The following is a 16,473-nucleotide window of genomic DNA, read 5'->3' on the forward strand; positions in this document are numbered from 1 at the left end:
AGTATTTTTTTCGACATGGGTGTCTTTAAAGTTAAGGACGGACAGAAGGAGATATGGCAGGAAAAATCTGAAAATGGGGTTTGGTCGGTTATACGACCCAGATTATGGGAAAAATCCGAAATGTCAAAAAATCAAGATGGCGACCGAGTGAGCGGCCATTTTGTAAAAAGTTTCAGATTTCTGATTTTTCAAATGCATTTTTCGGGCAGTTGGCAACATTTGGGAAAGTCGAGTTGTATGGGGCGATTACGTAGTTTGTCAAGGAGTATCGTTTGGGAAAATAAAAATTTCCAGTGTTGCCATACTTTGGAAGATTTGGTCAAAAAATGTAAAAAATGGAAATAACGACTTCCGGTCAGAAATTTGGATGACGCCTCCTGCAAATAGGTCAAACTAATGACATTTGACTATTTTTATCTCGATCACCTGGCAACACTGGGAGTTAGGGGAACTCAAAATTTTGGGACTTGGGTGGTTTTAAGGAATTGTTTCACGGGACTGGGTGAGGATAGAAAAAAATGAAAAATAGGGTTCGGCGCGGAAAATCGTCCAGATTAAGGGAAAAATGCAAAATTTTGGAAATCCAAGATGGCCGCCAAGCAGTTACCCATTTTCCAAATGGAACTGAGTTTTCCATACAAATTGTATGCAGGGGGGCTTGGTTAACGTAGAAAAAGGCGAGGCCGAAGGCCGAGCGATAGTTTAAAGCCTGTGAGTCGCCATAGATTTATTTTTAATGCGTCAAAAAAGGACTAGAGCCCAGTGACAGACAGAAAGGCGAGGCCGAAGGCCGAGCGATGGTTCAAATCCCGAGAGTTACCATAGTTAAACTTGTGTTGCGTCAAAAAAGCACAAGAGCACCGCGACAGACAATAAACGCCCCCTGTAATTTTTGCGAGGCCGAAGGCCGAGCTCCGAATGCGAGGCCGCAGGCCGAGCGCCGCGTAGGGCGAAGCCCGGAGCGGCCAGCATCGCAGATCTAGCTTTTGTAGCCCGCGTAGCGGGCGACCAAAGCTAGTCTATACTATATAATCTATCTATATTATATAAAGCTCGATTACCACTGACTCACTGACTGACTCACTGATCAGGGGTATTTTTGGGGTATTTAGAGGGGAGAGGGGTAAAATTGTTAGTGTTTGTTTTAAACTAGATTTTTCGACTGCCAGCTTTACTAGATTTTTTGAACCAAAAAACAAAATGGCGGCACTTTTTGAAACTCCAACTTTTTTGTTTTTCATCCTGAATTTTTTCCTTTTTGGGAGTTTATTAGGGTTGCCAAGGTGTGTTCAAAAATGTGAGAAAAAAATGGAAAAACAAAATGGCCGCGCCGCCATCTTGGATTGAAAACGCGATTTCAGGGGTGTTTTTGGGGAGGTGTAACTTTTTGATGCGCAATTGTTTTTAAAAATTTCTTTTGAATATTTGTGACATGTATAGTCTTCTTAAGAGATACATTCACAGATTATCAAAAAACAAGATGGCGGCTGAGCCGTCGGCCATTTTGTTGCGAGCATAAAAATTGTCAAAGTTTGACAGCAATTTTCCGGTAGATGGCGACATCGGAGTGGGATACAATGTTCCGGGCGATTGTTGGTCTGTTATTCGAGTGTTGTCATGAATCGGAAAAAACTACCATTTTGGAAGAAAATTTTCCACCACGGCCCCGGATAGTAGAAAATGGAAATTTCCAAAAATTCCATAAACTTGGAATGCAGTCTGGTGACATTTGGGGACCTGAATGACATTTCACCATTTTTATGAAAAAAGTCTGGCAACACTGAAAGTTATGGGGAAAAGTTTTTTTTGCGACATGGGTGACTTTAAAGTTAGTGACAGACAGAAAGAATTATGGCAGAAAAAAAATAAAAATGACGTTTGGTTGGATATACGACCCAGATTATGGGAAAAATCCGAAATGTCAGAAAATCAAGATGGCGGCGGCGTGGGCGGCCATTTTGTAAAAAGTTGAAAATTTCGAAATTTTGGAATCCATTTTTCGAGAACTTGGCAACATTTTTGAAAGTCGAGTTGTATGAGGCGGTTGTGTGTCCTGTCGAGAGGTTTCGCTTGGGTGAAGAAATTTCTCCAGTGTTGCCATACCTTAGGAGATTTGGTCCAAAAATGTCGAAAGTAGAAATAACGACTTTCGGTCAAAAATTTGGACGACACCTCCTGCAAAGGGGTCGTGCAAATGACATTTGACCATTTTCATCTCGATCACCTGGCAACACTGGGAGCTACGCGGAAAAGTATTTTTTTCGACATGGGTGTCTTTAAAGTTAAGGACGGACAGAAGGAGATATGGCAGAAAAAAACCAAAAATGGGGTTTGGTCGGTTATACGACCCAGACTATGGGAAAAATCCGAAATGTCAGATATTCAAGATGGCGGCGGAGCGGGCGGCCATTTTGTAAAAAGTTTCAGTTTTCTGATTTTTCAAATGCATTTTTCGGGCAGTTGGCAACATTTGGGAAAGTCGGGTTGTATGGGGCGATTACGTAGTTTGTCAAGGAGTATCGTTTGGGAAAACTGAAATTTCCAGTGTTGCCATAATTTGAGAGTTTTGGTCCAAAAATGTAAAAAATGGAAATAACGACTTTCGGTCAGAAATTTGGATGACGCCTCCTGCAAATAGGTCAAACTAATGACATTTGACTATTTTCAACTCGATCACCTGGCAACACTGGGAGTTAGGGGAACTCAAAGTTTTGGGACAACGGAGGAATGAGGAATTGTAGAAACAAATGAATTCGGGATTGGGTGAAGTTAGAAAAAAAGTAAAAATGGGGTTCGGCGCGGAAAATGGTCCAGATTAAGGCAAAAATGCAAAATTTTGGAAATCCAAGATGGCCGCCAAGCGTTCACCCGTTTTCCTAAAGGGACTAAATTCTCCATACAAAATGTATGCAGGGGGGCTTAGCTAACGTAGAAAAAGGCGAGGCCGAAGGCCGAGCGATAGTTCAAAGCCCAAGAGTCGCCATACATTAAATTTTAATGCGTCAAAAAAGGACTAGAGCCCAGTGACAGACAGAAAGGCGAGGCCGAAGGCCGAGCGATGGTTCAAATCCCGACAGTCGCCATTGATTTACTTGTGTTGCGTCAAAAAAGCAAAAGAGCCTTGCGACAAACGATAAACGCCCCGTGTAATTTTTGCGAGGCCGAAGGCCGAGCTCCGAATGCGAGGCCGCAGGCCGAGCGCCGCGTAGGGCGAAGCCCGGAGCGGCCAGCATCGCAGATCTAGCTTTTGTAGCCCGCGTAGCGGGCGACCAAAGCTAGTCTATATTATATAAAGCTCGATTACCACTGACTGACTCACTGACTCACTGATCAGGGGTATTTTTGGGGTATTTAGAGGGGAGGGGGGTAAAATTGTTAGTGTTTGTTTTTTACTAGATTTTTTGACACCCAGGTTTTTGAGATTTTTTGAACCAAAAAACAAAATGGCGGCATTTTTTGAGACACCAACTTTTTTGGCTTTGGTCCTGAATTTTTTCTTTTTTGGTGGTTTGTTGGGGTTGCCAAGGTGTGCTAAAAAAATTGAGAAAAAATTAGAAAAACAAAATGGCCGCGCCGCCATCTTGGATTGAAAATGCGATTTCGAGGTGTTTTTAGGGAGGTGTCACTCCGAGATGCGCAATTGTTTTTGAAAATTTCTTTTGAGTATTTGTGACATGTATAGTCTTCTTAAGAGATACATTCACAGATTATCAAAAAACAAGATGGCGGCTGAGCCGTCGGCCATTTTGTTGCGATCAAAAAATTTCCAAACTTTGGTAGCAATTTTCCGGCAGATGGCGACACCGAAGTGGGGTACAATGTTCCGGGCGATTGTTGGTCTGTTATTCGAGTGTTGCCATGAATCGGAAAAAACTACCATTTTGGAAGAAAATTTTCCACCACGGCCCCCGATAGTAGAAAATGGAAATTTCCAAAAATTCCATAAATTTGGAATGCAGTCTGGTGACATTTGGGGACCCGAATGACATTTCACCATTTTTATGAAAAAAGTCTGGCAACACTGAAAGTTATGGGGAAAAGTTTTTTTTGCGACATGGGTGTCTTTAAAGTTAGTGACAGACAGAAAGAATTGTGGCAGAAAAAAAATAAAAATGAGGTTTGGTCAGGTATACGACCCAGATTATGGGAAAAATCCGAAATGTCAAAAAATAAAGATGGCGGCGGCGTGGGCGGCCATTTTGTGAAAAGTTGAAAATTTCGAAATTTTAGAATGCATTTTTCGAGTAGTTGGCAACACTTTGGAAAGTCGAGTTGTATGAGGCGGTTGTGTGTCCTGTCAAGAGGTTTCGCTTGGGTGAAGAAATTTCTCCAGTGTTGCCACACTTTGGGAGATTTGGTCCAAAAATGTCGAAAGTAGAAATAACGACTTCCGGTCAAAAATTTGGACGACGCCTCCTGCAAAGGGGTCGTGCAAATGACATTTGACCATTTTTATCTCGATCACCTGGCAACACTGGGAGCTACGGGGAAAAGTATTATTTTCGACATGGGTGTCTTTAAAGTTAAGGACGGACAGAAGGAGATATGGCAGGGAAAATCCAAAAATGGGGTTTGGTCGGTTATACGACCCAGACTATGGGAAAAATCCGAAATCATGGAAAATCAAGATGGCGGCTGAGCGGGCGACCATTTTGTAAAAAGTTTCAGATTTTCGATTTTTCAAATGCATTTTTCGGGCAGTTGGTTACATTTGGGAAAGTCGGGTTGTATGGGGCGATTACGTAGTTTGTCAAGGAGTATCGTTTGGGAAAACAAAAATTTCCAGTGTTGCCATACTTTGAGAGTTTTGGTCCAAAAATGTAAAAAATGAAAATAACGACTTCCGGTCAAAAATTTGGATGACGCCTCCTGCAAATAGGTCAAACTAATGACATTTGACCATTTTTAGCTCGATGACCTGGCAACACTGGGAGTTACGGAAACTCAAAATTTTGGGACATGGGTGGTTTTAAGGAATTGTTTTACGGGATTGGGTGAAGTTAGAAAAAAAGTAAAAATGGGGTTCGGCGCGGAAAATGGTCGAGATTAAGGCAAAAATGCAAAATTTTGGAAATCCAAGATGGCCGCCAAGCGTTCACCCGTTTTCCTAAAGGAACTAAATTCTCCATACAAATTGTATGCAGGGGGGCTCAGCTAACGTAGAAAAAGGCGAGGCCGAAGGCCGAGCGATAGTTTCAAGCCCAAAAATCGCCATAGATTAATTTTTAATGCGTCAAAAAAGGACTAGAGCCCAGTGACAGACAGAAAGGCGAGGCCGAAGGCCGAGCGATGGTTCAAATCCCGACAGTCGCCATAGATTTACTTGTGTTGCGTCAAAAAAGCACAAGAGCACAGTGACAGACAGTAAACACCCCCTGTAATTTTTGCGAGGCCGAAGGCCGAGCTCCGAATGCGAGGCCGCAGGCCGAGCGCCGCGTAGGGCGAAGCCCGGAGCGGCCAGCATCGCAGATCTAGCTTTTGTAGCCCGCGTAGCGGGCGACCAAAGCTAGTCTATATTATATAAAGCTCGATTACCACTCACTGACTCACTGACTGATCAGGGGTATTTTTGGGGTATTTAAAGGGGAGAGGGGTAAAATTGTTGGTGTTTGTTTTAAACTAGATTTTTCGACTGCCAGCTTTACTAGATTTTTTGAACCAAAAAACAAAATGGCGGCACTTTTTGAAACTCCAACTTTTTTGTTTTTCATCCTGAATTTTTTCCTTTTTGGGAGTTTATTAGGGTTGCCAAGGTGTGTTCAAAAATGTGAGAAAAAAATGGAAAAACAAAATGGCCGCGCCGCCATCTTGGATTGAAAACGCGATTTCAGGGGTGTGTTTGGAGAGGTGTCATTCCGAGATGCGCAATTGTTTTTGAAAATTTCTTTTGGTTATTTTTGACGTATATAGTCTGCTTCAGAGTCCCATTCACAGATTATCAAAAAACAAGATGGCGGCTGAGCCGTCGGCCATTTTGTTGCGATCAAAAAATTCCCAAACATTGACACGAATTTTCCGGTAGATGGCGACACCGGAGTGGGGTACAATGTTCCGGGCGATTGTTGGTCTGTTATTCGAGTGTTGCCATGAATCAGAAAAAACTACCATTTTGGAAGAAAATTTTCCACCACGGCCCCGGATAGTAGAAAATGGAAATTTCCAAAAATTCCATAAACTTGGAATGCAGTCTGGTGACATTTGGGGACCCGAATGACATTTCACCATTTTTATGGAAAAAGTCTGGCAACACTGAAAGTTATGGGGAAAAGTTTTTTTTGCGACATGGGTGACTTTAAAGTTAAGGACAGACAGAAGGACTCATGGCAGAAGAAAAATAAAAATGTCGTTTGGTCGGATATACGACCCAGATTATGGGAAAAATCCGAAATGTCAAGAAATCAAGATGGCGGCTGAGCGGGCAGCCATTTTGTAAAAAGTTGAAAATTTCGAATTTTTGGAATTCATTTTTCGAGTACATGGCAACATTTTGGAAAGTCGAGTTTTATGAGGCGGTTGTGTGTCTTGTCGAGAGGTTTCGCTTGGGTGAAGAAATTTCTCCAGTGTTGCCATACCTTAGGAGATTTGGTCCAAAAATGTCGAAAGTAGAAATAACGACTTCCGGTCAAAAATTTGGATGACGCCTCCTGCAAAAGGATCGTACAAATGACATTTGACCATTGTCATCTCGATCACCTGGCAACACTGGGAGTTACGGGGAAAAGTATTTTTTTCGACATGGGTGTCTTTAAAGTTAAGGACGGACAGAAGGAGATATGGCAGGGAAAATCCAAAAATGTGGTTTGGTCGGTTATACGACCCAGATTATGGGAAAAATCCGAAATGTCAGAAAATCAAGATGGCGGCTGAGCAGGCGGCCATTATGTAAAAAGTTTCAGATTTCTGATTTTTCAAATGCATTTTTCGGGCAGTTGGCAACATTTGGGAAAGTTGAGTTGTATGGGGCGATTACGTAGTTTGTCAAGGAGTATCGTTTGGGAAAACTAAAATTTCCAGTGTTGCCATACTTTGAGAGTTTTGGTCCAAAAAGGTAAAAAATGGAAATAACGACTTTCGGTCAAAAATTTGGATGACGCCTCCTGCAAATAGGTGAAACTAATGACATTTGACCATTTTTAGCTCGATCACCTGGCAACACTGGGAGTTAGGGGAACTCAAAATTTTGGGACTTGGGTGGTTTTAAGGAATTGTTTCACGGGACTGGGTGAGGATAGAAAAAAATGAAAAATAGGTTTCGGCGCGGAAAATCGTCCAGATTAAGGGAAAAATGCAAAATTTTGGAAATCCAAGATGGCCGCCAAGCAGTTACCCATTTTCCAAATGGAACTGAGTTTTCCATACAAATTGTATGCAGGGGGGCTTGGTTAACGTAGAAAAAGGCGAGGCCGAAGGCCGAGCGATAGTTTAAAGCCTGTGAGTCGCCATAGATTTATTTTCAATGCGTCAAAAAAGGACTAGAGCACAGTGACAGACAGAAAGGCGAGGCCGAAGGCCGAGCGATGGTTCAAATCCCGAGAGTTACCATAGTTAAACTTGTGTTGCGTCAAAAAAGCACAAGAGCACCGCGACAGACAATAGACGCCCCCTGTTATTTTTGCGAGGCCGAAGGCCGAGCTCCGAATGCGAGGCCGCAGGCCGAGCTCCGAATGCGAGGCCGCAGGCCGAGCGCCGCGTAGGGCGAAGCCCGGAGCGGCCAGCATCGCAGATCTAGCTTTTGTAGCCCGCGTAGCGGGCGACCAAAGCTAGTTTATTTATATACACCTCCATTTTGAGGCCATTTTGTAAAGAAATTCCAGTACGAAATATTACGCGTGCGAAATCATTGGCAAAATGGAAACATCGATATTCATATTGTGAGCAATTTAGATGAAAGAAGGTATATTTTTGAAACATTACAATTCCAAGTCGCATACGAATTCTCACAAATTACGAAGGTATTCGTATACGAATGTACGGGGATTGGAATTCGATGTTTCAAGAATGTCTTCAAATGGAACTTGACCTATAAAAATAACCTTTTCATTTCGGCGATTTAAGGCAAAAGGTAACGGCGGAGTTTTTGGAATTTATAAGACGAATAAAAGAAAGACACTCCCAATGTCTTTCATTGGAAGGAAAAACCCAAATCTTTCCTAAATGATAGAGCAGTACAAAAGGCAAATATTCATAAAGACGACCCAACTTAATTTTGTTCTCTAAACTACCAACTACCACTGTTCCTTGACAACTTCAGCTCCCAACTTTAAATTTCATAATCTAGACAGGAGTTTAAAAAAGAAACAAGATTTTTCGCCGACTACGCTGTCTCAAATTGAATTTGAAAATGTACTTTGCAATATCTTTATTAAGTTCCAGATTATTTCTGCTTAAGCAGATGACACGCGTCTTGGCAAGAAATTTATGATAATGTTGGCTTTTCAGCAATTTTATTATTGGGGAGAAAAGCTGTTGCAGTGGGAAGAAAATGTGACCTTTAGGTTATTAAATTTTTAGGTTATTATCATTTCGTTTTCTGCGGTATGCTTCAAATTACGCCCTCTGTTATTTTTTTTTCAGACGATTAACTAAGATACATACATACTTATGCTACATAGAAGGCGTAACAGCAACGCGACTTGAATGCGATTGTGTAAAAAATCAAAATCAAAAATATTTATTTAATTTAGACCACAAGTGGCACTTATGAACGTCAAAATATAGTAAATAGAAAAAAAAGGTAGCCCTTTTGGGGCACTTTACATGTCTTCTTATCTTTTGGGCCCTACCAGCGCTTCGAGACAAACATAAAATATGGCAAGTGCTGAGAAGAAACGCCGGGCGTAATTATGTGAACCCCATTCTTCCCGTGGATGTCATAACTACATAGGATATCCCAGTGCTTACCTTGCTTGCTAATTTAGGTACTTTATAAGTCTTTCAACTATTTTTGTTTTGTTTCAGGTGTTAGCACCAAGGACTTTATGGCGAAATTAGGGGAATATTTAATTTTAACAGCGTTCTCACACAACTGTCGACTAGAAAGAGCATTCAAATGTTTAGGCACCAATTTGATTGAATTCTTGACGACACTGGACAGCGTGCACGATGTGTTACATGATCAGGTATGTTTGAATAGAGTAAGCAGCACATTAGACCATAAATTTTTGTTGAAAAATCAGACGTATTACAATGATATAAGATGCTCAGTGTTTAGATAGTGCCACCTACGAGTACCACACAAATTACATACCTAGCTGCAAATGAGTAGACCTTAATTGAAGGGTACAGGGGCAAAACAAGAAATGTCACAAACACAAAAAGTTATGTATTAAAGTTTAAAATATTCTTATGTGTCACTTAAAATTATAAACTATACATATGTCTATTACTTGTTTTTACGCTTTTTGTATAATTTCAAATAAAAATACGCGGGAAATCGAAAATATTGCCCTCAAAAATATACTTTTGAATTTTAGGGACATTCCTTGTTTTGCCCCTGTACCCTTCAATTATGACGACTAACTTTTATCCTTGTCGCAAACTTTTACGTTTATATGATATAATATTAGTTATCATTAGATTTCATGATCATTTCTTATTTATCAAATGCAAATCGATAGATGTGACTTTTTATTCCAAATTTTAAACCTTCAAATTCCCAATTTTCATAAGTGGCTAATGAGTAAAGTAAAATATAAGTTAAAAAGTAAATTCGGATAATATTCGTGTGACTTACTAACCATTCTTATTCACTGACACATTGCTTGTTTTTTTTTATTACACGATAATGCTCCCAATGATTGAGTACTTATCCTAATAAATCGTTAAAATGCTAAAAATAAATTTAACTTCATTGTTAACCATTGTCACAGGCTATTATCCTGAAAATAGACTTTGAAACGATTCAAAGTGACGGTAAACTCAATTACAATCCGTTTTGAATCCAGTCTTAAAGGATGGAGTTTTTTGGTCTAAATAATCTGATTACTCTCATTTTAGCTCGGTCATGAATAATTCCCGCCAAAATACAAGTTTTTAACTCCATTGTCGCCGGCGTTAATTTTGTATCAGACTGAATTTTTAAAGTCCTTCCATAATCTCGCAAAGTGACTATCAATATCGTAGGTAGTTGAATTCTAAAATATAAGTGAATGTCGCAGATTTAATTAAAATATTTCGATGACTACCGGGTGTAAAAAGTCACAAAGATGATTGTAGTACATGTTTCCTGGTTTTATCTGTAAATTAAAATTTTTCATCACCAAATTGTTTAAAAATTACAACTTTCCCTCTACTTAAGATAACGTAATTATATACAGGCTACAGCTTATAAAATTAAGAAAAAAGTGTGTGGTGCTGATTAAAACACTAGTAGTGCAGGTCAAATCCTCCATTTGCCTCTGGTAAAGAGATTCGTGCTCCTGTAGTAGAGAATTACGTTATTGATGATAGAATATTTCAAATGGATCTTTTATGACCTGGTCCCTTTTTCCCACAGGATGACGGCCTCAAAGACAAGACGGAGTACGAAGCAGCCTTCGTGTGTACCACATCACAAGAGGGCAAGATCGAACTCCACCTCACGACAGAGAGCGAGCCTGTGGCGTACCTCTTAGTGGGCAGCCTGAGGATGATCGCCCGCCGACTGTACGCCACGCAGACGGACATAAGACTGAAGAGTTACACTAATGACCCTAGGAGATTTAAGTAAGTAAACTTCTTCTTCTTCTTCTTCTTCTTCTTCTTCTTCTTCTTCTTATCGTGTCGACAACAAACCTACACATTGTCAGCCCAAAACTCCGCTAACTCCGTAAGTACACTGTACACACAGAGAAGGCAGCCCCGAGTGCTTACGGGTGTACTAACAAGACACTAAAGTCCGGTCGCCGAGCAGATAGAATTTCGTACAATGACTCCAAACTACTCATCCTTATCGCTCACGCGTAATTATACAATTCCTGTCGCGACTGTGCTACGGGCGGCCGCAGTGAGTGACAGAACGCGACAGCAATAAAATTACGCGTGAGCTTGGGGTCATTGGACAAAATTCTATGTGCTCAGCGACCGGACTTTACACAACGAACCACATGCTCCACAAGATAGGCCTAACAATGGACGACTGCTGTCGAACATGTGGAGAACATGCAGAGTCTATGAAACACCTACTGTAGAAGTAAGACGCGTTAGCAAGAATAAGGATGAGTCTTCTGGGGTCTGCTTCTCCGGCACCAGAAGACTATAGACATTGGTAATTCTCACTCAAGCACTTAATTTACCTAATGGATAAGATTTTGGCGGATAATATAAAAGTAAAAAGGGAAGCACAAAAAGAGATTTTAAGTACACTGTAACAGTCAAATACTTATGTAGAAGTCTAGACAACATCATTTCAGAAAAATACAGTCCAGTTCTAGACGTAAGCCTCCCTATAGAACATTTTAACCGCCACATGCCACCCGTTTTCATGCGAACGGCAATAATAAGATTCATACAACTATTTCGAACTAGAAATAAGATACTTTTGTAAATGTAAATACGTGTTTTTTTTTTCATGCAAAAAGCTACTGCTTTTTAAACACCATGAAATTGCAGAACTAAATAGATTTTCATTCAACTCTATTCGTGCAAATACATGCACGAATGAGATACTTTCTCAAAGAGAAACATTGATTCCAATTTGTACACTAACGAGCATGCTGAGTGTCACACAAAAAGATCATGTTGGCGGCTCTTGGTTAGTTTCATAGAATCCAGATGTACCGTCGTCAGCACATTATGCTTACATTTGTTGCAAAATCGCACCTATTTCAAATGCAAGAGTGTTTACTTTGATGTGCCGTCGTTTGTTCATAAGATTGTGAACTGTTGACAAATTCTGTGAACTTTGCTACACTGGGTTTTATGACACTTTCCATTCCCTCTTGACAAAGGAACAAAGACAACAAATGTGCGGTTAAATACTGACTACAGGTCTTCAAACTTTCTCAAAACACTAGATTCTTTGTGTCAGATGTTCAGGTACGGTAAGTACGTAGTTACGTACCTGCCTAGACGCTGGTTTACAAGTATGGCTGGTTTTAGTGTCACGCGGACTGTCAGTGCGGATCGCTCCGCACAGCCGATTTGTATGAACTGCTAGGGAGCGGAGCGGTTCCTCCGGACCGCATTACTCTAAAACGCTCCCTAGAAGTTCATACAGATTGGCCGTGCGGAGCGGGTCCACACCGGACGGTCCGCGTGACACTAAAACCAGCCATACCTGTAGTCAACTTTTTGGCCACTTTGGGTGTCACGAACTATTTGACGCTGACTGTAGTCAAAAGAGTCCTGTAAACCAGCGTCTTCAGTTCACTTCAGCCATTTAAATTGCAACACGCTTCCTTCAACCACATAAAAGTCCACAATATCTAGCTATTAATCCTTACAATGTACACTTTACCTAATTCGTTGTCTAGTCGGCCGTTTGGTGTAGTGGTTCAGAACGGGCTACTTTGCCGAGAGGTCCCGGGTTCGATTCCCGGCCGGGCAGAAATTGAAATGATGAATTTTAATTTCTGTGACGGGTCTGGGTGTTTTCTATGTACAGTCGCGGAATGAAAAGGTTCGTCACCTTAGTGTCGGTTTTCGCTTGCACTGTAAGAGTCAAACCTGCCAACATAACCGTGCAAGAAACAGTGCTGCTAACATTTAAATAAATAATGACGATTGCTAACGAATAAGGTTTTGCTTGTTTATTTTTCTATCCCATCAGTGCAATGTTACAAAATGTAGTTTTTTATTTATTTAATAGATAATGGCAGGTTGAACCAACAAGATGGTTTTAGTTTATCAATCATAATAATCTTCTTGACAAGTTAAATCGTCAAACAACTTTGATCTGAATAATTTTGAGCTTTACTGACGAACAGTTAAAGATTATTTTCTCTAACTCGAGATTATTCTGTAACATAGTTTCAAAAGGTAATATGTGCTCGCGATTCGTTGAAGGAATCAATTTGAAAACTGACGAACCTTTTCATTCCGTGACTGTACAACAGATTATGTATGTATTTACAAAAAAAAAGTATTTAAGTACCTATGTTTACATCTGTTGTCTAGTACCCATAGTACAAGCTATGCTTAGTTTGGGACTAGAAGGCACAGTGTAAAATGTCCAAGGATATTTATTTATTTAATTATCTCCTTAAACAAACACGTATCGACCCACTCCGACGTGGGGTGACTCATTCCATTCACAGCACATCAGGCTGCCCATTTGTGTTGGAAAATAGCTCTAATTACAACCACATAAGATGCAGTGTTTACGTCCATGGGATGTCCATTGATTGGCTTTATTGGTATTGTGTGAGGATTATTGCATTATTGTATTATGGTATTCAATGAAGGATGGACAATACAAACTTAATAGACTCTATATGTTATTTGGAACAATGTATTGGTTTCAGAGTCTTACTAATACTAATGTTGTTACCACTGTGTAAATGGACGCATCATTTATTACGTATCAAGCGTATAAAGAAATTATTTGGTATAAATTAGTATGGCATTTTCAGTATACATTTTGTAGTAGTTTCCTCATATCGTTTTCAAGGACTTATATCTGAAGATCTCATACCTACTTAATCGAAACAATACGGCATAGGTAGTTGGTGTTGATTGATTAACGATTCGTTGTAGGTACCTAATTATGGGGTCACCCCGTTTTTATTCTCCTTTCTGTGTAAGAAGCAACGAAAATTGAAGTAGCAATCGCAAGAACAACTAACATAAATTAATTTACAAATGTTCTAGGTATTTATTGAACAAAGAAAATAGACAAGAAAAGAAGAATAACACTGAAATAAATGATACAATTCACAACAATAGCATAAATTGTGGAGTGCCGCCGTTATAATAAAGTAAATGTAGAAATAAGACATTTACATATTTATTCCACGCTGCAGAATACATATTTTACAATACAACAATAAGTTGCTTGTTTAAAATGTCAGAAAGGGCCGAATTTGGTATTCTATTGTGGAAAATTTACAGTTGAAAGAAAAATCACAGTAACATTTTTGACTCGAATTTGCGTCGCACTTACTGAATTATTCAGATATTTTATACAGATCTTTGTGGAGACTTTATTTTGATTTTTATTGAAACAAAAATTTTAGGGCGCGGAATATGAATATGTAGGATTAAGAAGTTATGTTATTTTATCCGCCGAGTCAAATAATTAGAAAACGACACTGACATTTCTGACAACTTTTGTTAATTTGTTTTATCAGCAGTTCTGTTGGAGACTTGATTAATTTGTCTACACGAATAAATTATAACATGACTTGAGATTGTTTACTAGAGACTTAAAAACAGACAAGGAAACTTTGTACAGTAGCAAAAAAACTACTATGATTTTATTTAATCGTAGGTGCGCAAAATACGCAAGAAAGACTCCTTAAAAAGGGATTCTAACTTTGATATAATACGTGGTCAACTCAAATTTTAATATTCCTGGAGGATTTTAATTAGTTGAATTGACGTAAGTATTTTAGACTATTTCTAGCCATATTACCTAAACTTTGATTAACGACGAAGCAAAGACATCAATCTTCGTTTACAATACATTTTTTCATCGGCATAAATTAAATTCTTATCGTGATCGTAACGACATTTTGTAGGAAATTTTCGAAAGTGGCAATATCATTATTTCGTTGTTGCTTATCGAAGACAGATCTTTTTCTTTGACTTTCTTAGCATAAATTACAAAGAAAGTCATTTATTTATAGTAGGGGAAAGTAGTACGAGTTGATCCCCTGGGGTAAGATGATCTTTCGCGATTGTGCTGAAACCACTAACGTCATTTAGTTTCTTTCACTGGTAAAACATAGCTCTGGACACATCCCCGCCTCAGTCAAATCGCAATGGTGGCGTGAGCGATACATCGAATTTGACGAGAAAAAAGAAAAATTGTGTACTTCTGATCTAAAATAGGCATGACTTTGAGCTTATGTTACTTTTATTCAAACAATGTTAAATGTAATTACTGTTGTAGTTAGGCTTTCTATTATGTTTAATTTTAATATTTTGGCCATAAAAACGTAGCCGCGTACTTGTAGATTATTTTAGCAAATATTTAACAAAAAGTGGGACTTGGGTCAAGATGATCCCTTCCTATATGTACGAGATGATCCCTGGGAATTAAAACAAAAAAGTCAATGGAGTAGGTAAAGGGAAGTGAAATAAAAGAAAGAGAACTTCATATAACTCACCTGAGTCTGAAGGAGATGATACTGAGTGGCTGTACTGAACAGAAAAGTTTTCAAGCGATACCAAGGGTGAAGGATGGATAAAATGTTATGCATGTGGAAAATGGGGCCATAAAGCATGTGCTGGGGTAGAGGGTGATGAAGCAGGTGAATTTATTTGTGATATATTCAACACAGCTCCAGCCAAAAAGCGTTACAATTATTTAAACGCTTTTTAGCAGGTACTAAGAAAGAATCAGTTATTTTCGTTATTTAATTCGTAAATGTTTTTCTTTTCTAACTTTTTAACGATTTGTTCGCATAATTAGGTACTCCGAAAGGAATATAACCATAAAAGAATAGATCATAGAACAGAATCATAGGGATCATCTTACCCCTACCTGGGGGATCATCTTACCCACAGGGGTGTACAAGATGATCACTTTGTAAGGTTTTGCAAAAAATGAAATATTTTAATGAAACCTCAATTAATTTCTGGTTTTGAGTATAAAGAAAGTTGGGTAGATAAATATACTAGTAGTAATCGTCTTTATTTTTGGTTTACCTTGAAAAATATGTATTTTACAGCGATTCCCGCTTAAGGGGATCATCTCGTACTACTTTCCCCTACATTTTGAGTAATTGCATGTTCTTCGAAAAATGATAATATCTTTCAGTCATTTTAAGATAACGATAAAAAATACGAATTAGTATTACAATGGTTAGTAAAGCCTATTGTAAAATCCTACTAATATTATAAATGCGAAAGTTTGTATGGATGTCTGGATGTCTGGATGTCTGGACGTCAACATGTTTGTTACTCTTTCACGCAAAAACTACTGAACAGATTTTATTAAAACTTTACAGTATTGTTGTTAATAACCCAGAATAACATATAGGCTATAATTTATGACGATCTGTGACAAACTAAATTTCACGCGGGTGAAGCCGCGGGCAAAAGCTAGTGTAATAATAATATAATAGATGGTTTAAATTATAATTATTACAAAATTATTATGTGTCATATTTCCACACTTTTCATATTTTCCTTTTGTGATCAAAATCACGATTTTTTTATTATTCATTTAAGAACATTACTTTAGCATCAGCTATCGGTGACCTAAATCTGGTATATCACGATGCGGCATCACTTTACTAGATTACAAACATTCTTGTTAACTTTCCATGTAAAATAAATAAATAATCATTGCAGCATTTTAGCCATGTAATGTAAGAAATAACTAACTTT

At 39.0% G+C, this 16,473-nt stretch overlaps 1 protein-coding gene across 1 annotated transcript in view; it reads left to right on the plus strand.

Moving 5' to 3' along the window:
* The window catches only part of LOC135081186 (head-specific guanylate cyclase), a 141,841-nt gene that overhangs the window by 84,496 nt on the left and 40,872 nt on the right, over positions 1-16,473 (plus strand). The window contains exons 5-6 of the mRNA XM_063975931.1: positions 8,959-9,119; positions 10,496-10,704. Of these exons, the coding sequence (XP_063832001.1) occupies positions 8,959-9,119; positions 10,496-10,704 (370 nt within the window). The remainder of the gene's footprint in view (positions 1-8,958; positions 9,120-10,495; positions 10,705-16,473) is intronic.

Source organism: Ostrinia nubilalis, chromosome 19 (assembly GCF_963855985.1).
Source record: "Ostrinia nubilalis chromosome 19, ilOstNubi1.1, whole genome shotgun sequence".
Classification (NCBI taxonomy): domain Eukaryota; kingdom Metazoa; phylum Arthropoda; class Insecta; order Lepidoptera; family Crambidae; genus Ostrinia; species Ostrinia nubilalis.